Source organism: Conger conger, chromosome 16 (assembly GCF_963514075.1).
Source record: "Conger conger chromosome 16, fConCon1.1, whole genome shotgun sequence".
In the NCBI taxonomy this organism is placed as follows: Eukaryota; Metazoa; Chordata; class Actinopteri; order Anguilliformes; family Congridae; genus Conger; species Conger conger.
Genome location: NC_083775.1, coordinates 35,268,466 through 35,296,235, shown reverse-complemented (window position 1 = coordinate 35,296,235; position 27,770 = coordinate 35,268,466). Strand labels below are relative to the sequence as shown.

The 27,770-nt window shown below is 46.8% G+C and overlaps 1 protein-coding gene across 1 annotated transcript; it reads left to right on the top strand.

Moving 5' to 3' along the window:
- Window positions 1–2,954: 2,954 nt before the first annotated feature.
- LOC133114193 (protein cramped-like) lies at window positions 2,955–27,745 on the top strand. The gene is made up of 20 exons (XM_061223361.1): window positions 2,955–3,310; window positions 3,702–4,072; window positions 7,037–7,233; window positions 7,722–7,875; window positions 9,411–9,494; window positions 9,710–9,758; window positions 9,933–10,018; window positions 10,314–10,437; window positions 10,796–10,877; window positions 12,296–13,189; window positions 16,166–16,307; window positions 16,787–16,950; window positions 17,280–17,354; window positions 17,794–17,875; window positions 18,353–18,457; window positions 20,003–20,160; window positions 20,867–21,047; window positions 21,947–22,096; window positions 24,261–24,406; window positions 25,158–27,745. Exons 1-20 carry the CDS (start codon window positions 3,261–3,263, stop codon window positions 25,287–25,289), a joined length of 3,426 nt encoding a protein of 1,141 aa, XP_061079345.1. The 5' UTR covers window positions 2,955–3,260; the 3' UTR covers window positions 25,290–27,745.
- The last annotated feature ends 25 nt before the right edge of the window (window positions 27,746–27,770 follow it).

Genomic DNA, 27,770 nt, shown 5'->3' with positions numbered 1-27,770 from the left:
TTTTACTTTATTACATTTACTTATTAATGTGATTATCTAATCAGCCAATTGTGTGGAAGCAGTGCAATGCATACAATCATGTATATACGGGTCAGGAGCTTCAGTTAATGTTAACATCCACCATCACAATGGGGAAAAAATGTGATCCAAGTGACTTTGACTGTAGAATGATTGTTGGTGGCAGGGTGGTTTGAGTATCTCAGAAACTGTTGATCTGATTTCGGATTTTCACACACACTAATCTCCAGAGTTTGCAAAGAATTGTGCAAAAAAAAAAAATCCAGTGAGCAGCAGTTCTGCAGACAGAAATGCCTTGTTAATGAGACACATCAGAGAAGGGCCAGACTGGTCAAAGCTGACAGGAAGGTGACAGTAACGCAAATAACCACACATTACAACAGTGGTATGCAGAAGAGCATCTCTGAACACACAACGCATCATAACTCTAAGTGGATAGGCTACAGCAGCAGAAGTCTAAAAAATAAGTCTAATAAATACCTAATAAAGTGCTCACTGAGTGTATGTCACCCAATTATCTAGAGCCCACCAAAAGTATAGGATTTCTAGAGTGAAATTAGTTATTTTTGCTATATACTCATGGCATTTGGATTTGTGGGAAAGGGCCTTGGCTGAATGGGGTTTAGATTATACAATAGAGACAGCGACGTCAATAGAAACCAATGGAGAAAGATTCCACACAGTGCAGAACGTTCGCTCATTTGTGTCGTTGGTCACATGCCTAGTCACATGCACAACGAAGAAGACGCAAAGTCAATTGCGTACCACGGCGGATGAACCAATGACAAACACTTGAGCAGTTTTTTTTTTTTAACACTTGAGCAGTTGCCGAACGAGAGCACATTGGATTTTACGTCAGAACATTTATTGGGAAATAAAAACATCTTCATTTTCTGTGTGCTAGGGAAAAAAAAAAAAAATGTAGCAAAGACTGAACATCAGTAGTAGGCTATATGAGCGGAAATATTTTAAATTAGCTGTCAAACATGAATGGAGTCCAATGGGAAAATACGTATCACTAGAGCGCGACTTCATAACAATTGTCAAAACTAGCAGTCCGAAAGCTGGACCCTTGTGAAAGGGGCCCTAACAAAATATGATATAAATCCGATTTCAACAGCTCATGTGTCATCTGCGAATATAGATTTTCAGCAGTGCCTAAGGCCCGAATCCGAAATTTGGTAACCGCAATTCTCCCCCTCTCGGTCGTAATTTCTCTGACACGTCTCTTAATATACCGGAACAAAATTCTACAAACTTGAGATGTACACCCTACAACTCTCTGGCCTTGTATGGACTTTTTTTTTCTTTTTCTTTTTTCTATGGTCTGTTGCTACTGAAATGAATGAAATGACGTAAGAAAATGTGAGTGAGGAACGTTCTCTGTATGGTCATTTGATACAATCTGGAATTAATCTATTGGTGTAGCTTTCCGTCAATCATAGCACAACGTGTTCTGACCAACCAATCACACGATTTGTTTTCGAGGCAACTACGGTGCTGGTGGCAGCACGAGAAACACAGTAGTGACAGGAGTCGCAGTGCATATCCGTTATGTTGGACTACCAATTTAACGGGCCGGACGTATTGCACAAAAAGTAAGAGTACGAATAGCAATCCAGGAAAACATCGGCTAGCTTGTATTGATCAGAATACACCAAATACATCTTTTACGAGAAATTCACACCAAGAACAAACTAACCAGCTCGCTAACTTACCCTGTCGAACCCAAGAAGTCTCAGTCGCTAACTTCGTTTGCAAGTCGTAGACAGATAGCTAGTTAAGTTATGTAGTCGGCGAGCTGTCAGAGCTAGCTAGAAAGCAAATAGGAAAAGAAGGCGTGACAGTCTCGACATGCACATATGTTACGAGATGATGTCCCTTAACGAGCATGTGAACGTGGCATTGCTCATTTCTGTAGGCTAACTAACTTAACGTTAACTGAATTAACGTTATCTAGCTAGATAATAGCTTGTTGCCCTGCGCCCGTTCTGGAACGCTATCCGCAGCTGTCTGTGGATGTCCATACCGCAGTATCGCTGCAGACACGTTCAAAGTCAGAATAAAATATAGGGAACAGCTGAGGCTTTACTGAGTGAATAGCTGAAGAAACGTAGGACGCCGTGAGCAAATACCCTAGTTAGCTAGCTATGTGATTGATCATTTGTTTAGATAAAAAGTGAGGTTAGGTTAGCTCGCATGCCTACGTGTAAAATATTTCTCAAAAGATGTCTATCGTTGTTCATTTACATATCTTACTTTCAATTAACTGGCTCTCGAGTCGGGAGATTACAATTTACATCGCAAATTTCCCGATGAGTAATGTTTCCAGTGGTTTCGCAACATGGCAAAGATGAGTAAATTTACACTGCACTGTGTCTGACAGATTAGCCTGCTTTATCATTTTCATTATAATCCCTGTAATGATTCAGCTCTGTAACAAGTAACGTTAAGTTAGGAACACTGTTGTCTTTTGTCATTTACACATTTAGCTTGTTTAACTATATTTAATGATGGTGTTACTTATTTTCTTCCCTCGCTTGCCAACTTATTTTATTTCCACCATAACTTTGTGATGTGCCTACAAATAAATAGTTTTCCCTGTAAATTACTTTAAATAGGCCTGCTACATACATCCAATCACTTCTACAATTAATATTGTACAGTTGTCTTGCTTTTTGTCAGTGTTCAATGCACTTCAAGTTTCTGTTCAGTATAATACTTCTACATGAGATCCAGCGAAATGTAATCGTGCTCATTAACGTACACTTACTTTATTGAATTTATTTTAAGATCACAGACACGGTGTTGGCTGTGTCCGATGTCATTATTTACTAATTGATCTACCTGTGCGGTAATGCTTTATGTATACACATTTTATTGAAGTGATGATGACGTATTAACTAGCCATCAAGCGAAGTTCAGATCAGGAGCGAAGGGGAACGTTGCGGAGAAGCTTCTGTCGTGTGGAAGTAGAAACGACCTGCGTGCCTTTGGGAAGTTTTCAACATTAAATATATGGATTGCTAATACAGTCAATGTTAGAAAATATGTGTTTTTCTTTACAAAGTATTTACTGCTCTTTAGTTTGAAAAGCGTGAGTTGTTGTTTTTCTCGTGGAGAGCTGCTTGTTTCAGCCCGGAGAAGCAGGAGCGAAGCGAGCATAGTCGCTCGCAAACCTCTGGTGTGGTTTTGAATATGCTCAATTTTGTTCAGTTTTATTCTCCCAAAACCTTGGATCCATGGTGAAGAGAAAGAAGACATCACCTGGTCCCGAACTGGATGAAAATGGGTAATGTTCTTTTTTAAATAACCACTTTAAATTTGGGTATAGACAGCATCGTGAGGCTTTCCGTTGTCGATTGTCGTTTGGGGTATTTGCAGGGCGCTAAACTGAAAGATCTTATGTCAGTTTTTCTCGAACAAAATAAAACTGTATACCACAAAGTAACAATACGTGAAGATCAAGTCCCTGTTATCCTTTGTTATGCGTTTGATCGTTAGTGGGAATTCCAGAAAATTACAGCGAAATATTTTTCAGGTTGTTTTGTCGGGACGGTGAGAAGGGATTTGAAACAAACAGCGGCGGCCATGTTGAGTGCAAACGAATGTCGCATTTTAAGTTAATTTAAATGGTATGCACTTAAACATACTGAACATTCTCTTTTATTGTATTTTGACAGGGTGACCACCAGGCTGGGTGCAGGCAGCGGGGACGAAGGAACGAAGAAATTGAGCCGAAAGCCTGAAGGTTGCGATGAAGAGGAGAGTGGAGACCAGGCGAGCGAGGAGCGCAATACAAAGACAGACGGAGAGGAAATTCCTAATCCAACACCCACGGGTCCGTCCAGTTCGACACCAACACTGTCCACCTCTGCGCCGACCCTTGCTGGACCTTGCCCCGACCCTCAGCCCCTGACCGTGTCAACCTCCGTGTCGCAGACCCAAGACCAGCACCATTTCCTAAGGTCCAGCGTACGACCTCCGAGCAAACGGCTGCGAAAGGATGCCATTGGTTCGACTATCAATGGTCATAGCAACGCGAAGGGGAAAGGTAAGGCGAGAAGGGCCAATTCGGTGGGATCCTTTGAGACACCTGCCTTTATGACGGGTGACATCACGATTGTGAACTTTTCTCAGAGCATGGGTAATTCATTCGGAGCACCGATTGAGCGTGGGTCGGGTAATTGTGCTTATTCTGAAGAAGTGGTGTTTATGTGTGCGTCATCAGTCCTAAATTCAGACTGCAGAAATTGCAGTCATGCCAATTTAGAACACAAGTGTATTTTGAATAAACGTTCATTTAAACAGCCCCATTCACCAAGTGGTGACATTTGCAGATAATCGCATTTTGGCGTTATCCCTGGGAGCGCTGTGTTCTGTCAAATTCAAGGCAAATTAGACTGCCTAAACTAAACGGTCTCGTCACTGGAATATAGTCCTATAGGCTTCATTGCTCTTTACTGCTCATCTTCGGATTTGTGTTATGATCCACACACTTGTAGATGGAATAAAGAAAAACACAATCAGTTGCTAGTAATTTAGTGCCATTTCTTCTTGAAATTTTGGGGAAACAAACTACTATACAATACTTTTAGTGCCGCACGTTTTCAATGTTCATTAATTCTGGTTATTAGGGAATTTTAAGAACTTATTCTATGGCCGTTTATGCGCACTTCACTGTGTATTTTTAATTCATATTGTGGTTTATATATATTTTTTGTGCTGTTTTACATTTTATGTTTTAGTTGTGTTGCATATGCATTCACTGGCTCCGTTCCTTATGTTACTCTGGTGTCTACATTTAGTAGTTGCTCTCACCCAGAGCTGTTGACAATACAGCCGAACATCTTTTAATGTACAGTTAGAAAATGTTGTAAGATCCAGCATCAGCTTCTACGTCCTTGTTTCTGCTACTACAGACGCTGTGGTAGAAATTCTGCATGTTTTTGTCAGGGATGCTGACAGACTTTTTTTCAGCGTTTGTCTGCCAGCCATAGGCTGGGAATGTTTCTCAGTCGTCCTAGTTAACCTCAAGCGTTGTTTTTGGACTGCCGTTCCTCTCCCGTAAATGCCAGATGAATGAACGTCAAGATTCCCCCGCCTGCCAAATATTTTATCATGGGCAGAAGGAAAATCAATCTCGACTGTCATCACAGCAGTGTAACAGTGCGGCGATGGAGTGCTTTCTGTTTGTTTACCTCTGATAGTGTGTAGTCAAACACGTTTGTGGGTTTATCTGAATTTGAATAAGCGGACACATTCCGCAGTAACTTCAAAGCTATCGCACCGAGATAAAACGCAGTTCAGTGGAGCGGGTAATTCCCGTCAGCACCCTGGGAGCTGTCGTTTTAGTTGAACATCAGCTAATTAACTTTATACTTTCTATTCTTTGGTTATAAACCATTGTGTAATGTCCAATGTACTGCTACAGTCGTTTGATTACGTTGGTCCTTTGGGCGTGCTTTATTTAATTGTCTTCTGGGAAGTCACTTATGTTGGATTGTGAAATAATGCAAACGTGTAGGAGAGCGTCATCCATTATTACTTACGTTGCTTCAGGTAAACGGTACGCATGTAACAGGATTAAGTATGAAAGTATTGAGGAACGGTTGAGAGCTTGCCCTGCTGGTGAGCTGGAATAGACTGAGCCAGGCCGGGAGAGATTACGTATTTACAGTGTATATACGCATGTATGGGTGAGCTCCACTTTACATATCAAGGCTGTATGCTCATCGCTACTCAGGGAAGGCAAGGGACCTGTAATTGTCAAGGGCATAAGCAGGCTTTTGTAGTGTGAAGGTTATATCCTGCCTCTCGCACTTTCCAGTTGGAGGTTCCAGCCAGGGGGCAGTCTCTCACACGGGGTGCTGGCTTTGCTGGTGCCTACAGTCACGCTGGGAGTCTCTTGACCTCTGCCTGCCGCTTCGGAGAGTGCAAAGTCTGCCTTTCTCCCTCGGCTGTCATATCGGCCTGACTTGAGATTCATTTTACACTGGTTTTATACACATCTTATACCCTCTGGTGGAAATGGTCTTGGTCATTATTATTATTGGCATTTAGCAGACACTCTTATCCAAAGCGACATACAGTTGATTAGACTAAGCAGCAGACAATCCTCCCCTGGAGCAATGCAGGGTTAAGGGCCTCGCTCAAGGGCCCAACAGTTTTGTGCGGTATTGTGGTTACACCGGTGATCGAACCACCGACCTTGCGTGTCCCAGTCATTTACCTTAACCACTACGCTACAGGCCGCCCTTCGGACTTTGATCGGACTGTGTCAAAATAATCTGGATTAAGTGGATTAAGGATGTAACTTCAACATATCCGAAGTAGAGGGTCAGGTGAAATTTCTGCCATGGTTTTGGGTGGGTCTATATGTGCCAAAAATTGGCAAATTTAATATTCCAATCTCAAATTTAATCTCAGCTCTTGTTATAAGTAACATGTTTATCTGTAAACTGATTTTTTTGTGCAAATATCTCCAAAAGAAAAACAGGGGTGGCCTGTAGCGTAGTGGTTAAGGTACATGACTGGGACACGCAAGGCCGGTGGTTCGATCCCCGATGTAGCCACCAATAAGATCCGCACAGCCGTTGGGCCCTTGAGCAAGGCCCTTAACCCTGCACTGCTCCAGGGGAGGATTGTCTCCTGCTTGGTCTAATCAGCTGTAAATCGCTCTGGATAAGAGCGTCTGCCAAATGGCATTACAAAATGGCAAATGGATACAGTTTTATGAAGATCACGGACCTCTTAAAATCACATTTTGTGCCACGATGCTTTAAATGGCTCAAGTTCAAGAGTACGAAGCTCAAGTTTTCATGAATCTCATTATTGTCTGCTGACATGAAAAAATGAAGAGGTGCTGTGGTGCAACCTGCTGGGTGTGTCAGGGAATGGCCCTGCCATTAATGGCACATTAATGCTTGATAATGTCTGTGTTATGCGTTTGTGATATCACATTTATGCTGTCGGCCCTCTTCTTCATCCGACGCTGCCCCGGCTGCCCCTCCCCCAGGAGCTGAGAACGGGGCCTCTGTGGGCGCGGGCTGCGGGCAGTCGGCGGCCCCGGCGGGCGGGGGACCCAAGGCGGCCCCGCGGGCCCCGGGACCTGCGGATAAGGAGGAGGCGGGGGGCAGTCAGAAGAAGGCGCGGAGGCAGTGGGAGTCCTGGAGCACCGAGGACAAGAACACCTTCTTCCAGGGCCTCTACGAGGTAAGGAGCCAGACCGGGGCTCTGCCAGAGAAAAGCACTGCGGTGCCCCCAGTCAGACTAGTCACCCTCCTCTACCAGTGCTCGTCTGTCTGAGGATAGCTAAAAACATTATGGATGGATTTGGGGGCTTTTATTTCACTTGGCTGATAAACTATGGAGAGAAATGTTTTGGGGCTCTAAGGTACATGACTGGGACCCAGAAGGTTGGTGGGTAAAGCCCCAGTGTAGCCAAGATCCGCACAGCTATTGGGGCCCTTGAGCATTGCTCCGGGGGGATCGTCCCCTGCTTAATCTAATCAACTGTCAGTGGCTTTGGATTAAAGTGTCAACTCAATAACAAATTGTTTTGTTTTGATCTTGGGCCTAATGCTACAGTCGTTAAGGGGTCCACAGAGTCCCATTTGTGCTTTTGTTGGTGACCAAATCGCTCCCTGTGCGAGTTGGCTTGGAGTGTTCCTAAGGGCTATTGTTCGACTCCTTTTCCACAGCATGGTAAGGACTTTGAAGCCATTCAGAATAACATCGCACTGAAGTATAAGAAACGGGGGAAGCCGGCCAACATGGTGAAGAACAAGGAGCAAGTTCGCCACTTCTACTACAGGACCTGGCACAAGATCTCCAAGTACATCGACTTCGCCAACGGTGAGCACGCTCAGACCCGAGCAGGCAGGCGCTTTTCTGCTGTAAATAATGCTTATGCATAAATTTCATAATCCAACACCCACGGGTCCGTCCAGTTCGACACCAACACTGTCCACCTCTGCGCCGACATATATAGTGTGCACGTTTAAACATGTTCTTGTTAAAATGTTGTTCTTTTGTGTGCAATTACATGGCAGATCCTCATGTCCAGTGACTTGGAGAGCCACGCTGTTAGTCTCAGGAATATAAAAGTGTGATGTCACAAAGAAGGCACATTAGTGCCATTTATAATCATTGAGTCTAATGTTAGCCTAGCAAATCAACAATTACTACTGTATGTAAACAAATATAAACACTTATGTGAGCTCCATAATTTTAGGTCAAATACTTTTTTTTTTTTTTGCTGTTTTAGATTTTGTAATGAAAAAATTCACTTGTGGTTAAAGTACAGATTCATTTTAATTTATCAAAGATATTTTATAAATACAATTTTGGTTTCATCATGTAGAAATTACAGCACTTTATACATGCCCCCCCCCCCCCCAAACACCATTTCAGGGCACCATAATGTTTGGGACGAATTGCTTCTCCAGTTTGATTAATCAGGTGTGTTCAGTCGCTTCCTTTCAGTATCGAGTCTTGATTCTAGGCTTTTGATTGTCTTTGGAGTCTGTTATTGGTGTCTGTCAACATGAGGACCGGAGTTTGTGCCAATAACAGTCCAGGCACCTACTGGCATCTTGCCCTGTCCTGAAATATATATAAATTGACATTATATAAATAAATATGCTCCTGTATCCCTTTCACTCATGTCATCGACATATTTAATTTGGCAGCTAGTCATTGCTTAACAATAAAAACTAGCTGATGTGACTTTGTGTACGGTAAACGGAAAAAATATTTGAAACCTACATCCAGCCATTGGTTTTGGCTACTTTCTGCTAAGCACAGCGAAAGGTAGTACATTTAAATTGTTCAACCCTTTCACCGCATTGGCTTGAACCTCCCTCCGGCGGTGTTCTTGTTGATATCTGGTTGCTTGGGTCATGAACTGTCGCACTGCATTCTGATATGTCCATGCCAACGCAGTGTCCAGTGTTTGGATACTAAGATATTGATATCGACGACAACAATAAATAGACTAGAGGTCCAACCAAGAGCAACTCCGTGCTTAAATCTGTTGAATGCAGACCTCAGCGCTGTTTTTACAATGGGTCCCGATGGGAAAGTTTCTTACAATGAGCTGTGGCTTTTACTTTTTCAGTCCTTTGCACGAATCGTTGGATAGCATAGATGGAAATGGAAGCTTTATTTGGGTGAAATACAGCTTGAATGCAGAGAAAAAAATTAATGTATCTCGCAGTTGTTCACCATAGCACATGCAGAGCGTCTTGAAATTCAACATTTTCTGGCTTTCCTCAGAGAGGAACATAGACTTGCGTAAATATGATGCGCATGCCAAGGCTGAAGAGCTGATTTCCCTCTTTCTCGTGCTAAGCTCTGTGGGGTAACTGGCATTCTCTCGCTCTCCTCAGTGTACTCCAGAGTGCTGAAGAAGTCCTCACAGGAGCTGTACGGACTCGTCTGCTTCGCCGAGCTCAGGAAGAAGGTTGGCGGCTGTAAGTGGGCGGCTGGCAAATGGACCCTTAATGACCCCCTTATTTGTGGTAACAATGAACAGTTGGGGCCGGGTTGGGTTCTTGGTACTCTGCGAGTGAAGGGAAATCAGTAAGCAGGATTTAATTTACTTGTGTCTGTGTGAGTTTCAAGAGGACATTCTGGAAGTTTCCTTTTGCTGTTGTCGATCTCTTAACGCCTGCCCTTTCTTTCTCAGTAATGGACGACAAGAATGCCGGAAAACTCAACGAGCTCATTCAGTACGGGTAAGAAACGCACCGCGCACTTTTGGAAACAAGCATGTACTGTGTTTTAGTCTCAGGCTAAACCTCCCACTCACTGTGGGAAGTGCGCGTTGTGAAGCAATGTGCGAGTTTGACAGGGGTTCATGGTAGCCTTTGGAACCCTTGACCACGTTTCCGCTTGGGATGTCCCGACAGGGCGACTACTGTGAGGTCCAAAGGCAGGAACCTCCGAATTAAAGCACCCATGTGCCGGGCACTGAAGAAGCTCTGTGATCCAGACGGTACGTCCTGAACTGAACAGCGGTTTGGGGTGGGGGGTGGGTGGTCGGGTGCAACATCTGTTGTTTTTCGGTGTTTAAATAATAATCAATTGACGTTGGTTCGATTATTTTCATTGTTTAGTCACTAAACATTACTAGGTACTCCTATCTCACTAAAATATCTTACTGGCATACCTTTAAGGATTAAATGCTGACAATTACGTGAGTTTAAAGTAGGTAGCATCCCGATGCGTCGATCGCAGAGTCTAGGCGTTGCTCTCCGCTCCTCTGGACCTGGCCGTTTCTCTCCATCCAGGTGTCAGCGACGAGGAGGACCAGAAGCCGGTCAGACTGCCCCTGAAGGTGCCGGTGGAGCTGCAGCCCCGCAGCAATCAGTCGTGGGCCCGGGTCCAGAGTCTGGCGCACAACCCCCGGCTCAGGCCAGTCCCCCCTCCCTCCCTCCCGAACCGGCCCGTAGAGCACGGCACAGTCATAATGCAAAATAAAAACAAAATCAATAATGGGTTATTTAGCTGACGCTTTTATACAAAGTGGCGTACGGTTGATAAGACTGAGCAGGGGACAACCCCCCCCCTGGAGCAATGCAGGGTTAAGGGGCCTTGCTCAAGTGCACACTGGATTTATTTGACCTTGTCCTGTAAAACTGACCCGCAGTGGATGAAGTAATGTATGTGATGAGACTAATGACGTTATGAGCATAATGTAACTAGCTTATGTAGCGAAGTTGATTGGGCAGAGATGGACTGTGGGAGTAAAGGGCGTGGCCACTCTTTGCAGGATGGTGGTGGAGCTTCACAGAAAGGTGTCCAGCCTGATCGAGTTCCTCAAGCAGAAGTGGGCCATCCAGGACCAGCGGATTGTATCCTTCCGGCACGTTCTCTCACGCTGATGATATATGGGATATGCTTCCTGCGACCTAGGCATTGACGCTGCCTTCAAAATTGTCCAAATGAAGGCATAGTTTTTCCATAAACTTTCGAATGGGATGGCACTCGATGCCTTCCGGGCTTAGAATACTACCGAAGAAGGCAGCTTTTTTTTTTCCATTTGAGACGCAACCGTAGTCATGGTCTGGAGTTCTAATTAACATGGGCTCATTTGAACCTCAAAATCCAGCTCCCGTTGAAGTTGAGTTTACCCTTGTTTTAGTTTTCCTCCAGTTGTTCTACTCAATTATCGAAAACACTGTCTTTTTCACTTCAAACCCCTCCCCTTCATCTCTTCCAATAGCCCTTGTCCACAACTTTCTTCAGTGTTTATCCTCAGGGAGTGAATGACAGGAAATATAGGGTTATTGTCTCTTGAGATGGTTCAGCAATAAGCACTGCAAGACGAACTAAATGGACTTTACATTCTCTGGAGCCTCCATTCTTTTTGCTATTTCACAAATAAAGTTGTGTCTAAATGTAGTACGTATATAACCGTTGACTGTTTAGAGTAGTGCAGGGCTGCCCAACCCTCTTCTTCCGTCCTGTATGTTTTCATCCATCCATCCATCCATCCATCCATTATCTTAACCTGCTTATCCTGAACAGGGTCGCAGGGGGGCTGGAGTCTATCCCAGCATACATTGGGCAAAAGGCAGGAATGGTATGTTTTCAATGCAACCCTAAAAAAAGCATACCTCATTCAACAGCTATATATCTTGTTGTGCTTGTACACAAAGAGCTCTTGTACAGCTCAATATGTTTGAATAGACACACAGTTTTAATCAAAGCATTTAAATCAAACTTCATCATTATTCTAAGAATTCATAGTTTAAATAAAAGCATTTTGATCAAAGTTCAACAGCTGCTTGAATCAGGTGTGCCACATTAGGGTTGAAATGAAAACCTACAGGACTGTAGATCTCCAGGAACAGGGTTGGGTAGCCCTGCTCTAGCTGTTGAATGGGGTGTGCTTTGTTAGGGTTGGAGTGAAAACCTACAGGACAGTAGATCTCCAGGAACAGGGTTGGGCAGCCCTGGTGTAGGGCAATTAACCCTTTCAGTCCCAACCCCAAGTGGCTCCACCCAAATCGCAGGAGAATTTAGTGGGGTTTCAATCGGGGCTCAAAACAATAGTATAGCAGTCATTTTGATCAGTTGAAAAGGTATACGGTTTAGAGGGCCGTATGGCTCTGTTGGGACTGAAAGGGTTAAATCAGATATTGCTGGAGCTTGTCTTTCCCTGGCCGTTTGCTGTATTGGCTGTAGCTGTTTGCTGTGGGCGGCGGGTGGATGTTCGCTGGTGTTGCCCATCTCTGCGTTTGGCTGCCTTGACCCCCGATGCGTTCAGAGAAAGAGCCTGGAGGAGCAGGAAGCTCGGGAGGGCCAGGAGAAGCCCCCCTCGGGGGAGGATAAGGAGGAGCTGGTCCTGTTCCCCGCCGAAAGCTGCACCCTGACCGCGCTGCCGGGCGTGGCCCGGGTGGTGCACTCCAAGGCCTTCTGCACCGTCCACTGGCAGGAGAGCGGGAAGTGTCGCCCGGCGGCCCGGGACCACCCCGCCGCTCAGATCCTGGGCCTCCAGGCGGCCCCGCGGGGCTCGGGCCGGCCCGCCCGGGAGGCGAGGCGGGGGGACGGGGCGGCGGCGGGAGGGGGAGGGGCGGAGGACGGGGCGGGGGCACCCGAAGACCCCTCACAGACCGCTCCTCCGGCTCAGGGCGTGGCAGAGGGGGCTCTCGCCCAACCCCAGCGGACGAGCGGCTCGGGGGAGGAGTTACGGGACCAGGGGGCGACGGGTGGGGCGCTGCAGGTGAATGAAGGCCTGGGGGCGGAGCAGAGCCTCTCGCCTCAGAAAGACCCGCCCCCTTCTGAGAGTTTGGCCAATCACACGGGAGCGGAGGGGGCACCGGCTCAGCCTCCAGGGGGATTGGTGGCTGCAGCAGAGGCTCCGCCCCTTGCGGGGGAGGCCGGCTGGAAGGACAACGTGGCTCCTGAGCCGGGCGGGGTGGGAGCAGGGCCTGCTGGGAAGGAGGAGGTGCCGGCCCAGCGGATCCGGGCGGAGGGCTGGAGCTGGCGCAGCACGGAGAACGTGACGCTGGCCGAGCTCTACCTCATGCTGGGCAAGCCGGGGAAGCTGCAGCTGGAGTACGAGTGGAGGCCCCTCCCCCGGCCCCCCGCCCGGCCCCTCCCCCAGCGCGTCCTGCGCTGCCTGCTGCGCCTCGTGTCCTCCGAGGTCAACCCCAAACCGGTGAGACATCAGTGATGCCTGCGCTCCTACATACTGCGTAAATATCACTGCCCCTCACTGTGCAAATATCACTGCCCCTCACTGCGTAAATATCACTGCCCCTCACTGCGTAAATATCAGTGCCCCTCACTGCGTAAATATCACTGCCCCTCACTGCGTAAATATCACTGCCCCTCACTGCGTAAATATCACTGCCCCTCACTGCGCAAATATCACTGCCCGGCACTGCGTAAATATCACTGCCCCGCACTGCGTAAATATCACTACCCCTCACTGCGTAAATATCACTGCCCCTCACTGCGCAAATATCACTGCCCCTCACTGCGTAAATATCACTGCACAAATATCACTGTCCCTCACTGCGTAAATATCACTGCCCTTCACTGCGTAAATATCACTGCCCCTCACTGCATAAATATTATGCACAATTACTGCGTAGATATCACTGTCCCTCACTGCGTAAATATCACTGCCTGTCACTGCGTAAATATCACTGCTCCTCACTGCGTAAATATCAGTACCCCTCACTGCGCAACTATTATGCACAAATATTACTGTGTAAATATCACTGCTGTCACTGTGTAAACATCACTGCCTGTCACTGCACAAATATCACTGCCCCTCACTGCGTAAATATCACTGCCCCTCACTGCATAAATATCACTGCCCCTCACTGCGTAAATATCAGTGCCCCTCACTGCGTAAATATCACTGCCCCTCACTGCATAAATATCACTGCCCCGCACTGCGTAAATATCACTGCCCCTCACTGCGTAAATATCACTGCCCCTCACTGCGTAAATATCACTGCCCCGCACTGCGTAAATATCACTGCCCCTCACTGCGTAAATATCACTGCCCCGCACTGCGTAAATATCACTGCCCCGCACTGCGTAAATATCACTACCCCTCACTGCGTAAATATCACTGCCCCTCACTGCGCAAATATCACTGCCCCTCACTGCGTAAATATCACTGCACAAATATCACTGTCCCTCACTGCGTAAATATCACTGCCCTTCACTGCGTAAATATCACTGCCCCTCACTGCATAAATATTATGCACAATTACTGCGTAGATATCACTGTCCCTCACTGCGTAAATATCACTGCCTGTCACTGCGTAAATATCACTGCTCCTCACTGCGTAAATATCAGTACCCCTCACTGCGCAACTATTATGCACAAATATTACTGTGTAAATATCACTGCTGTCACTGTGTAAACATCACTGCCTGTCACTGCACAAATATCACTGCCCCTCACTGCGTAAATATCACTGCCCCTCACTGCATAAATATCACTGCCCCTCACTGCGTAAATATCAGTGCCCCTCACTGCGTAAATATCACTGCCCCTCACTGCATAAATATCACTGCCCCGCACTGCGTAAATATCACTGCCCCTCACTGCGTAAATATCACTGCCCCTCACTGCGTAAATATCATTGCCCGTCACTGCGCAAATATCACTGCCCCGCACTGCGTAAATATCACTGCCCCGCACTGCGTGAATATCACTGCCCCGCACTGCGTAAATATCACTGCCCCGCACTGCGTAAATATCACTACCCCTCACTGCGTAAATATCACTGCCCCTCACTGCGCAAATATCACTGCCCCTCACTGCGTAAATATCACTGCACAAATATCACTGTCCCTCACTGCGTAAATATCACTGCCCTTCACTGCGTAAATATCACTGCCCCTCACTGCATAAATATTATGCACACTTACTGCGTAGATATCACTGTCCCTCACTGCGTAAATATCACTGCCTGTCACTGCGTAAATATCACTGCTCCTCACTGCGTAAATATCAGTACCCCTCACTGCGCAACTATTATGCACAAATATTACTGTGTAAATATCACTGCTGTCACTGTGTAAACATCACTGCCTGTCACTGCACAAATATCACTGCCCCTCACTGCGTAAATATCACTGCCCCTCACTGCATAAATATCACTGCTCCTCACTGCGTAAATATCAGTGCCCCTCACTGCGTAAATATCACTGCCCCTCACTGCGTAAATATCACTGCCCCGCACTGCGTAAATATCACTGCCCCTCACTGCGTAAATATCACTGCCCCTCACTGCGTAAATATCATTGCCCGTCACTGCGCAAATATCACTGCCCCGCACTGCGTAAATATCACTGCCCCGCACTGCGTGAATATCACTGCCCCGCACTGCGTAAATATCACTGCCCCGCACTGCGTAAATATCACTACCCCTCACTGCGTAAATATCACTGCCCCTCACTGCGTAAATATCACTACCCCTCACTGCGTAAATATCATTGCCCCTCACTGCGCAAATATCACTGCCCCTCACTGCGTAAATATCACTGCACAAATATCACTGTCCCTCACTGCGTAAATATCACTGCCCTTCACTGCGTATATATCACTGCCCCTCACTGCATAAATATTATGCACAATTACTGCGTAGATATCACTGCCTGTCACTGCGTAAATATCACTGCTCCTCACTGTGTAAATATCAGTACCCCTCACTGCGCAACTATTATGCACAAATATTACTGTGTAAATATCACTGCTGTCACTGTGTAAACATCACTGCCTGTCACTGCACAAATATCACTGCCCCTCACTGCGTAAATATCACTGCCTGTCACTGCATAAATATCTGCGTAAATATCACTGCCCCTTGCTGCGTAAATATCACTGCATAAATATCACTGCCCCTCGCTGCGTAAATATCACTGCACAAATATCACTGCCCCTCACTGCGCAAATATCACTGCGTAAATATCACTGCCCCTCACTGCGTAAATATCACTGCTCCTCACTGCGTAAATATCACTGCCCCGCACTGCGTAAATATGACCCTGCTTATCCATCCTGTGTGGGAGGACATTTTCATTGTTCTCCTCAGCCCTGCACAGAGCACTGTAACACTCGTTTCAGGTGGATCAGTGTTAACGCACCTCCTCTAATGCTCCCCCCCAGGTCCCAGAGCTGTGCTCGGCCACCACGTCCCCAGTGAAGCCCTCAGAGGAGCAGTCCCCCCCGGGGACCCGCAGCCCTGGCTACAGTCGCCAGGCCTCCGCACGGGCCGCCAAGCTGACGTCACCTGGAGCCAGCTCTGCAGGTGCGCTGCCACCGCGCCATGCTGGTCCTCACCTCTGCATGCTGTCATCGGCAGGTTACGAACACTGCATGGTGTCATAGGCAGGTTACGAACACTGCATGGTGTCATAGGCAGGTTACGACTACTGCATGGTGTCATAGCCAGGTTACAAACACTGCATAGTGTCATAGGCAGGTCACGACCACTGCATGGTGTCATAGGCAGGTTACAAACACTGCATGGTGTCATAGGCAGGTTATGACTACTGCATGGTGTCATAGCCAGGTTACAAACACTGCATAGTGTCATAGGCAGGTCACGACCACTGCATGGTGTCATAGGCAGGTTACAAACACTGCATGGTGTCATAGGCAGGTTACAAACACTGCATGGTGTCATAGGCAGGTTATGACCACTGCATGCGTTCCCAGCAGCAGGTTATAAACTACTCGAGCTGGGCCTGCCTGTCCCTCTCCTCACTGCTCCTCTCCTCCTCTCAGGCCTGCGGGGCCTGCCCCGCTCCCTGCTGATTCCCACGGGCGACGCAGACAGCGTGCTCTTCGCCGTGCCCACCACGCTGCCCCCCAACAGCCGCCACGGGAAGATGTTCTCCCCCAACAAGGAGGCCGAGCGGGCCCTGCGGCAGCAACTCGACTCCATCAGCGTGAGTCAAGACTCGAGCACCAACACATTACATTACATTATTGCCATCTGGCAGACGCTCTTATCCAGAGCGACGTACAGTTCATTAGACTAAGCAGGAGACTATCCTCCCCTGGAGCAATGCCTTGCTCAAGGGCCCAACGGCTGTGTGGATCTTATTGTGGTTACACCGGGGATTGAACCGCCGACCTTGCGGGTCCCAGTCAAGTACCTTAACCACTACACTAGAGAACACACTCATGTGTACGTTCTTACCGTGCTAGAGATCTCCGCCATGGCCATTTTAGTTTTCCTTTCTGATGTTTCTCCTACTTTGTGTGCCTTCCCCAGATGCAGTCTGACATTTTTCTCCCTAAACAGAGGAAGTTCAGGAGCCGTCACCTACGCAAGCCCCTCGTGGTTCAGGTGAGCCTCGGAATGCCATTTTGGAGTTGAATGTATTCACCTCTTACCTCAATTGTTTGCTTTTTGGGGGGGTTCAGAAACATAAAATTAGGGTTTAAAGGTACAGTAGATGAGATTTTTGTGTTAAAACATTGTTAAAAGACCATGGTAAATCCCTTCCTATCATTGAAAAAGGCTCACTGACATGTTGACTCCTGTGTTTATAGTCCTTAAATTCAAAATATGCAGTTGACGGGCCAGCTCTGGGCCAGTTCTAATTGCCACAGCCAATGGCGTTTCAACGTCAGCGCGTTCACAGAGAAGGGGGAGGAATAAACAGTGTTGTGGTTTGAAGGCGTTTGTTGCTGCGATTCCTCTCCTGACCGTTAGAAGTCCAAAATGACCTATCGCACCTTTAAGGAATGAGGCTTGGCTTCCTAATCCTCCCCCTTTCCCACAGAGGACCCTGCTCCCCCGGACCACCGGAGACGCCCCGCATCACGTCTGCTCCTTCTCCATCATGTCCAACTCCTCCGCCACAGGTAACCCTCCACCTGACCCCTGTTCACACCCCGCTACAACCTCCAGCATTTCAGCTCTCCTTCCCACGGTGTTATGATCGCCTCAAACTTAATTTCACTTATTGCAGCAGATTAGATTGTAGTGAAATTTCCAACATCAAGATGATGTAGGGTATTGGCTCAATTATGTTGATATGAACCAATACATTGAGAAATTAAATGATTATTACTTAACAAAAATGTTTCTTATTTCTAATTTCTTAAAATAATTTCTTCATTTTTATTTTATGTTGATATTACATTTATTATGCCAAAAAGAGAGCAAAAGAGAGATAAAAACATAATATTTTAAGTATCATTTTAACTACAGTGAATTAAAATGAGAAAATAATTTTAAGGCAATAAACAATAAATGCAAAGTGCATTTATTATTATTGTTAAATATGCATTTTTTCTGATTCTGGGACTTATGTCCAATACCTCACTGTCACCTTTCAGGCACTGGCTCCTTCTGGCCAATCAAGCCTCCCCTGCGCTCTGCGTCCCGCCCCCTGCTTCCTGAAACCTCCACACCCAGCTCCGCCCCGGCCAGCCAGCTCTCCAGTAAGACCGTTTTCCTCTCTCTAAAAAATACACAGTTCAGTACTTGTGTTGTTTATCATTATCATCTTTTTGTTCCTTAGCTAGCAGCCATTGCTGTGCTACTTGAATGACTTTCACATCTAGCGCTACAAGCACTACTAGCGCTGAGTGACTAGCGCTACAAGTGCTACTAGCGCTGAGTGACTAGCACTACTAGCGTTGAGTGACTAGCGCTACAAGCGCTATTAGCGCTGAGTGACTAGTGCTACTAGCGTTGAGTGACTAGTGCTACAAGCGCTATTAGCGCTGAGTGACTAGCGCTGAGTGACTAGCACTACTAGCGTTGAGTGACTAGCGCTGAGTGACTAGCACTACTAGCGTTGAGTGACTAGCACTGAGTGACTAGCGCTACAAGCGCGACTAGCACTGAGTGACTAGCACTGAGTGACTAGCGCTACAAGCGCGACTAGCACTGAGTGACTAGCACTGAGTGTCTAGTGCTACAAGCACTACTAGCGTTGAGTGACTAGCGCTGAGTGACTAGCACTACTAGCGTTGAGTGACTAGCACTGAGTGACTAGCGCTACAAGCGCGACTAGCACTGAGTGACTAGCACTGAGTGTCTAGTGCTACAAGCGCTATTAGCGCTGAGTGACTAGTGCTACTAGCGTTGAGTGACTAGCGCTACAAGCGCTATTAGCGCTGAGTGACTAGCGCTACTAGCGTTGAGTGACTAGCACTGAGTGACTAGCGCTACAAGCGCGACTAGCACTGAGTGACTAGCGCTACTAGCGTTGAGTGACTAGCACTGAGTGACTAGTGCTACAAGCGCTATTAGCGCTGAGTGACTAGCGCTACAAGCGCTACTAGCGCTGAGTGACTAGCACTACTAGCGTTGAGTGACTAGCGCTGAGTGACTAGCACTACTAGCGTTGAGTGACTAGCACTGAGTGACTAGCGCTACAAGCGCGACTAGCACTGAGTGACTAGCACTGAGTGTCTAGTGCTACAAGCGCTATTAGCGCTGAGTGACTAGTGCTACTAGCGTTGAGTGACTAGCGCTACAAGCGCTATTAGCGCTGAGTGACTAGCGCTACTAGCGTTGAGTGACTAGCACTGAGTGACTAGTGCTACAAGCGCTATTAGCGCTGAGTGACTAGTGCTACTAGCGTTGAGTGACTAGCGCTACAAGCGCTATTAGCGCTGAGTGACTAGTGCTACTAGCGTTGAGTGACTAGCACTGAGTGACTAGTGCTACAAGCGCGACTAGCACTGAGTGACTAGTGCTACTAGCGTTGAGTGACTAGCGCTACAAGCGCTATTAGCGCTGAGTGACTAGCGCTACTAGCGTTGAGTGACTAGCACTGAGTGACTAGTGCTACAAGCGCTATTAGCGCTGAGTGACTAGTGCTACTAGCGTTGAGTGACTAGCGCTACAAGCGCTATTAGCGCTGAGTGACTAGCGCTACCAGCGTTGAGTGACTAGCACTGAGTGGCTAGCGCTACAAGCGCGACTAGCTTGGGCTGATTATTGCTTAGCGCCCTGGGCTGTCTCTGTTCTTCCAGGTGCCATAGATTTGGCGGCCAAGTCGGCAGGTATCATTCCGAGTAGCGCCTCTCAGGAGCTGGAGCCTCCCGGTGGGGCCAGCGGGGGCCCCATCCTGACCCCGGAATCCTCGTCTCCTGATCCAGGGGGACAGCCCCTCCACCCCAACCCCACGGAGGTGAGTGATGTCCGTTATCAAGACGGTACACTTTGGGTCATATGTATCCATCTCAGTTAATTCTATGGATGTCCAAATCCATGTTTTTCTTTTGTCCGATCTGAGTACAGTAACATTAAGTTTCTGATTTTTTTTTTTGTTTATCTTTTTTAAATTACTCGACAATTAGTGTAGTAGTAGTAGTCATTAGTCAGTAGTAGTAGTCATTTAGCTCCTTGTTAACATTTTTTACAGAATGAATGCACATAGAAATAGTTAATAAGAATATTTGCCGAAAAGGTGTTGGCTGAAGCTTTAACTTATTACACCTACCCTTTTTACATCACATATTCACATATTCACATATTCAACCCTTTCACTGCTAGGTTTAGGCTATACAAAAACAAGAGTTCAAAACACAATACACAATAATTCAGCAGAACCGTTCCAGGGTAGCCAAGATGAGCTTGAACAAATTATACATTGTATTTGGACAACATGAATACTCGCAAAGTCGGCTCGCAACACCCGCATCTCGAAACAGTGAAGTGACCAAATAAGGAAACCAATGTGGCCAACCGTGCCGCTGTTTTTTGGAGTGTCTTCACAGTCACGGTGAACTATGGGAATTGGAAGTGTTGAATAGACCTGTTATGGCCGCTAAATCCACCAAAACCAAAAACCCACTTTAATTGAGTATCTGCTGTCCGCGTTTGCTGTCCTTCAGGGCGCTCTGTCCAACGGGCTCCCGGCTCCGCCGCTGTCGCGGGACGTAGGGCCGCTGCTCTCCCCGCCCAGCGTGGCGTCTCTCCTGGACATCTCCCTCCCAGGGCCCCCCGAGGAGGACGGGCTGTCCACCCACATCAGCGACTCCCTCATCGAGCTCGCCAGTGAGCGCTCTGGCTACGGTGAGGCCGCGTGGGACATCGCCACAGCCCCGCCGTGTTCTGCTGTGACATAGCATAGCATAGCATTGTGTAGCCTAACATAGCATAGCATTGTGCAGCCTAACATAGCATAGCATAGCATTGTGTAGCCTAACATAGCATAGCATTGTGGAGCCTAACATAGCATAGCATAGCATTGTGGAGCCTAACATAGCATAGCATTGTGTAGCATAGCATAGCATTGTGTAGCCTAGCATAGTGGAGCCTAACATAGCATAGCATAGCATTGTGTAGCTTAACATAACATAGCATAGCATAGCATTGTGTAGCCTAACATAGCATAGCATAGCATTGTGGAGCCTAACATAGCATAGCATAGGATAGCATAACATAGGATTGTGTAGCCGAACATAGCATAGCATCGCGCATAGCATAACATTGTGTAGCCTAACATAGCATAGCATAATATAACATAACATAGTATAACATAACATAACATTATTGGCATTTGGCAGACGCTGTTATCCAGAGCGACATCCAGTTGATTAGACTAAAGAACAACGCAGGGTTAAGGACCTTGCACAAGGGCCTAACAGCTGTGCAGATCTTCTTGTGGCTACCCCTGGAATCGAACCGCCGACCTTGTGGGTCATGTACCTTAACCACTACGCTATAGGCTAAGATAGCATAGCATGACACAACGTAATGGCTAGAACAAGCCATTCAGCCCAGCAATGCTCGCCTTAAACTGCTACCTACCACTAAAGTGTAGCTACTGCTTAGTTTGCCTAAGAGCTAAGTTATATCTAGCACCGTATCAAGTTTCTGCCTCCACTACATGTCCTGGCAAGCTATTTCACACGGTGACCACTCTCTGTGAAAAATACTCCCTCATTTCTGAATGCCGCCCGTGTCCTCAGGTCCTGAGCCCTCCCTCTCCCACGGCAAGATCAACGGCGAGGATAAATCCCCCACGGGCAGCCCCTCCCAAAACTGGATGGCGTGGCCCACTCAGGACCCGCAGTGGGACCCCAGCGACTCCACGGACTCCTCACTGGGCAGCCTCATGTGTGAGTGATGCCCGCGCATTCACGTCTCAGCCAATCACACGTCAGCCAATCACGTCTCATCCAATCACGCATCAGCCAATCACGCGTTAGCCAATCACATCTCAGCCAATCACATGTCCGACGTTCACATCACGTCTCAGCCGTTCACACAGGTCACAGTTTTGAAGGTACAATAGATAATTTCAGACTCCTAATGGTCAAGAGAGGAATTTCAGCAACAAACACCCTCAAACCACAACACTGTTTATCCCTCCCCCTTCTCTGTGAACGCGCTAACATAGAACCAATTTTCAACCAATGAGCTTGAGTGATTGTACAGCTGTACAATGTTTTGTTATAGAGTGTCGGTGCATCAACTGCAAATTTTGATTTAAGGACTATAAACACAGGCAGAGGGTGAGTCAACATGTCAGTGAGCCTTTTTCAATGATAGGAAGGGAGATACAATGGTCTTGTAACAATGTTTTAATTTAAGAGTCTTACCTATTGTACGTTTAACACGTCCTGTCCACTTACACAGATGGATATTAAGCAGATGAGATTAAGTACCGCGCTCAAGGTGTCCTACGTGGGAATTAATGCCTGCTGCCGCTGTGTTAAAATGTCCGCCTCATACCCCTATGCAGCGCTGCTCAGCCTCCCCCGGTTACACTAGGACAGCCGGATGAGAAGGCATTCATTTCAGGACCATATTTCACAATCGCATTCAGCCAGCCTGACATCAACAAGAGCAATGGCACATGGCCTGTAGCCCAGCACTAAATCATAACAGGCCTAGGCTACATTGATATTCTGAGCACTGTAAATTCAGTTCAGATATTATTATTGACAATTCATTTTTGGTCATGAAGTAAGTAATTATTTATGACCATTTCTCTCACGTCCCAATAATAACTTATAATTTTTGATAGTGTTACATTTTCAACAATTCTGGCTCAACGTATTTTCTTATCGTGCACCATTTTGTTGTCGTGGACACCGCCCTCATACTTGGTCACGCAATGCGATTGGACAGCCTGAGGGGATATCATGGCTGTGGTTTTTTTTCTTTTTTCTCCCCCACTTCAATAGTTTGGGTTTTGAGTTAGACTGATGTTGATTAAACATGAAGGGGACAGAGGAATAACTACTTGAAGAAATTTAAAAGTGTCCTCATTTGTATGATTCATCTTGGAGAGATTATAAAGACAAAAAAACTTTGGGCTAACTCATGGCTGACATCCTATTTGAAATGTGTGTCTTCATCCAGCTTTTCACACATCTGTTTAACTAGGCCTAGAACACATTCACCCCCTGTTTTTCACACATCTGTTTAACTAGGCCTAGAACACATTCACCCCCTGGTTTTCCCTCATTTGGTTCATGGGATGGCCGGACCAACATTTTTGTTTCCGCTCATGTCAGATTTAATTTATTTTTTATTAAAAAAAATTTTGACACAAAAATAGGCTTTAAACCTCTTACTCCTCTATAATCTCTTATACAGAAAACGACACCGAAAAATTTGAGCGGTGGAGACTAGCAGTGCATAAATATAAAAACCCACAAAGTCGCACACTCAAGTTCCTCCTTACTGTGTTTTGACATTTGGCTGGATGCCTTCATTAGGGTGATTATCAGAGATCTAGCCGAGCCCTTTTATAGCACTAACCGATGTATTGTCCGCTCACATTGTTTTGCCTGAGCGGCCTATGAAAAGGACTAATCGCTAAAGCACAGCAAGGAGGAACTTGAGTGTGCGACTTTCTGATACTTGTTATATTTCCTCCGTAACGTAATTAATTGAATAGGGCTCTGCCATGTTTTCACGAATGAAAACGAACACTGAGGCGTTTCATTACAGCAGGGCAGTGGCCCTCAAAGGGCAGATAGACCGAGGAACAAGAAGAAATGTCCAAAGTCGGGAGAGAAAAAGTAGTCAGCCGTTGTGAAGCTTGTGGAATGCTGCGTCTTTAAAATGCGGGACTTCAGAATCTGTGTTTTACGCCAATTCCCTTGAGCTCTGATAAAAATAACTATTTTGCCGTAGTACACACATGCCACTCTATAATATGTATACATGTTATAGTGTCACACATGGTAAGATTAGGGCTCGTGGTAGTGAGTGGATTGCGTGAGTGTACAGGGAACGCAGTGCCTGACCCCTGACCCCCCCCCCCCGCAGTGAGCCTGGTTTCCCCGGAGAAGGAGCGCAGGCTGGCCCTGGCCCCCCAGGGCCCCTCCAGCGGGACCTCTCTCCTGGGACCCAGCCTCCTGGACACAAACTCCCACGACTCCTTCCACACCCGCAGCCTGGCCGACGCTGGAGAGGTGAGCGCAGTCTCACCCCTATCCCCCGATTCTGTCTCTCTTTTCAGTCCTGTTTCTGCTTTTTAAAACCGACAAACCGACAAAACTGAAATTACATTACATTATTGGAATTTTGGCAGACGCTCTTATCCAGAGCGACGTTCAGTTGATTAGACTAAGCAGGAGACAATCCTCCCCTGGAGCAATGCAGGGTTAAGGGCCTTGCTCAAGGGCCTAACGGCTGTGCAGATCTTATTGTGGCTACCCCGGGAATCGAACCGCCGACCTTGCGGGTCCCAGTCATGTACCTTAACCACTACGCTATAGCATAGCATAGCATAACGATAAGTTTACTTATTACTACTTATTTTCCTTTCAAATTGTTGTTTGTTGCATTTATATGTACGTTTGGCACACTTGGTTAAGGAACACTCGCCACATATCAGCTGAGGTCAGCGGACGTTATGCCGTGGCGTCTCGGGGAGAGACGTTATGCCCTGGCGTCTCGGGGAGAGACGTTATGCCCTGGCGTCTCGGGGAGAGACGTTATGCCCTGGCGTCTCGGGGAGAGACGTTATGCCCTGGCTTCTCGGGGAGAGACGTTATGCTCTGGCGTCTCTGTGAGAGACGTTATGCTCTGGCGTCTCTGTGAGAGACGTTATGCCCTGGCGTCTCTGTGAGAGACGTTATGCCCTGGCGTCTCGGGGAGAGACGTTACGCCCTGGCGTCTCGGCGGGCGGACGCTGACCCGTCTCCTCTCCGTCCCCCCCAGGTGGACTCCCAGTTCGCCTGCCTGATGAGCGAGAGCAGCGTGGACTACATCGCCCGCTTCAAAGATTTGGCGCAGGAGCTGTCCGTCAACGAGTCGTCCCTCCCTCCCACCAGTCACGGGGGCTCTGGCTGAGGGCGGGGGGGCGGGACAGAGAGGGATGAAACGCAGGACCCCTGCTGTGCGGGGCCGAAGTCGGCGGAAGACACGCGACAATGTGCAATCGGCGGAGGTGGAGCCTGGAGCCCAGGGGTTCAGGAAAAGGGCCCTCCTCCCGCGGGGACGCCCTGGGGCCTCCCAGCTGGCTTTTCCGCTCCTTCCCCCTCCGACCGGCGCTCAGAGTCCGGGCCGCAGCGGCGGAACTCGAAGTCCGTCGTCCCGCGGAGTCCCCTCTGGGGGAAACGGCACATTTTTGTATCATTGAACTGAACGTTACTGACGACGAAACGTCTCTTTCAGAATCCCTGGGATTTCGGTTTCCATTCCTGCTCAGATGGTCGTGTTCCCTTATTTTCGACTGTTACCTGCACACCTGCGAGCCGGCCAGCGTGCGCCTGTGCTGTCGGCTCGGCACAGGGCCCCCTGTGAGTCTGTACGTTTCTGCCGCCCCGACAACCCCCACTCCCCACCCCAGACCTGGGACAAACACGTCATCGTTGCGGTCAATTCCACGGTAACCGAGGTTACAACTGCCAGATATCTGTGATAAAGTTCTGCAGCTACATAATAGAGACTAAAACAGGCTTCTATAACCATCACAAGCAATTAGTACTTTGTTGTATGTCGCTCTGGATAAGAGCGTCTGCCAAATGCCAATAATGTAATGTAATGTAACCCTGTCGGACCGTTATGTTATTGGACTCTACCGTGCAGATACTGCATTTGTAACTTCAGTTACCATGGATTCAAATACTTGTCTATGCTTAACTTAGCTTGTCTGGTGTATTAGAACCAATTTAATTTTTATTTATTTTTATTTTTTTATTACATTACATTACATTATTGGCATTTGGCAGACGCTCTTATCCAGAGCGACGTACAGTTGATTAGACTAAGCAGGAGACAATCCTCTCCTGGAGCAATGCCGGGTGAAGGGCCTTGCTCAAGTCCTTGTGTGTCCCAATCATTTACCTTAACCACTACGCTACTGGCCGCCCTATGGTTAAGTTGCAGACCAAATTTATGCAAACCCCACTTTCTGGTCCTCTCTGTTGGCCCATTTGCAACAGGCAAGATCAACCGAGCACAGAACAGTATTCGACTCGAAAACAATTCCGCATTTGACCCAGGTCTGCCAGCCACTGCACACACCCACTGCACTGAGGGTTGGCTTCCTGTTTGCATAAACTCTTCCTTCATAACAATTATGAGGAAAAAGCAATTTATTTATTTACACAGCGATCCTTTTCGTCAAACTGATTCGCTTCTCAGGCATCGAAGACCGCGGCACTACTGAAAAAGCTGTCTTCCCGTTCCTTGTTAATACTAACGGGGTATATTTATGCGGATTGATTTCCTTTGCATATATTAAAAAGTGTTATAACTGAAAAAGCCATATGTGAAGAACATCCAATTTCAACTTGGATGCCATGTTAAGGGTTATATTCTATATTTGTTTATGCTTCGTTTTTTTTTTTCTCCCTAAGAATCCGTTTTCCGTTTCTAGTTTAGTATTGGAAGATGTTTGACCATGTAAAGGGCTGAGATCCCGGTGGCTGAAAAACAGCCAGATTAAAACCGAGATCGGAGCAGAGCATATCATGTGCGGGAATAATGCACTCTCGCTGTCTCCGTTCCACCCAACAATATAATCCCCTTATCTTCCGATGTGACGCTTTTAAAAGTGCGAGGTTATTTATTACTTGCACCATACCATGTTAACGTGGTGCCAAATTATGATCCGATTACGTAACGATGTTTAATTTCACGTACTAATTATGTCTGTTTCTCAGATAAATGCCATTGATTTCTACCAGTGGGTGTAATGCAGTGCACCTTTTTTAGCGTGTTAAACACTAATTTCAGAAGACGCTGTGGGTGAAAAGGCTAGTTGGGGGTTGATTTTTATCCCATGGTGTTTTGCTAATTATCTGAAATAAATGAATACATGAATAATTGAATCAGAGGAGTTGACTACAGAAATGGATTGGTGCAATTATGACACTTTACCAACAAGCCTGACCTGCTAGTGCTGCTAAATACCTATTTGGCTGAACCTGTTTGACATATAAAGCTGAAAAAAAAACCTTCTTTTAAACATCTAATGTTTTATTCTTATATTTAAACATTGACAAACAGGCGCCACATATTTACATTGCTGAAAACTTGTGCTGATTTTAAATATACAAGAGCATTTGGGCTCCTCTTGATGTGTTTGTGCGGGTGTGTTTGTACAAAATGTAACAATTTAAATTTTCTCTGCCATTTTGTAACGTATTGTAAATTATTATTTGGACTATTTATTGTTGACAAATGTTTGGGTTTAATTTAATATTAAGACCAGTTTGAAATTTTAAACCTACAGTTTTAAGATTCCCCAGTTTGTAAAAGGTGTTTTTACTTTTGTGGCTATAAATAGTTTTTAAAAATGATATCCATGGTCTGTCTTCATGAGTG

Coding starts and splice junctions, on each gene's coding strand:
- LOC133114193 (XM_061223361.1), top strand. CDS start 3,261: ATGGTGAAGAGAAAGAAGACATCACCTGGTCCCGAACTGGATGAAAAT. Junction 10,438..10,795: donor GCGCACAACCCCCGGCTCAG/GCCAGTCCCCCC, acceptor CACTCTTTGCAG/GATGGTGGTGGAGCTTCACA. Junction 10,878..12,295: donor CCATCCAGGACCAGCGGATT/GTATCCTTCCGG, acceptor CGATGCGTTCAG/AGAAAGAGCCTGGAGGAGCA.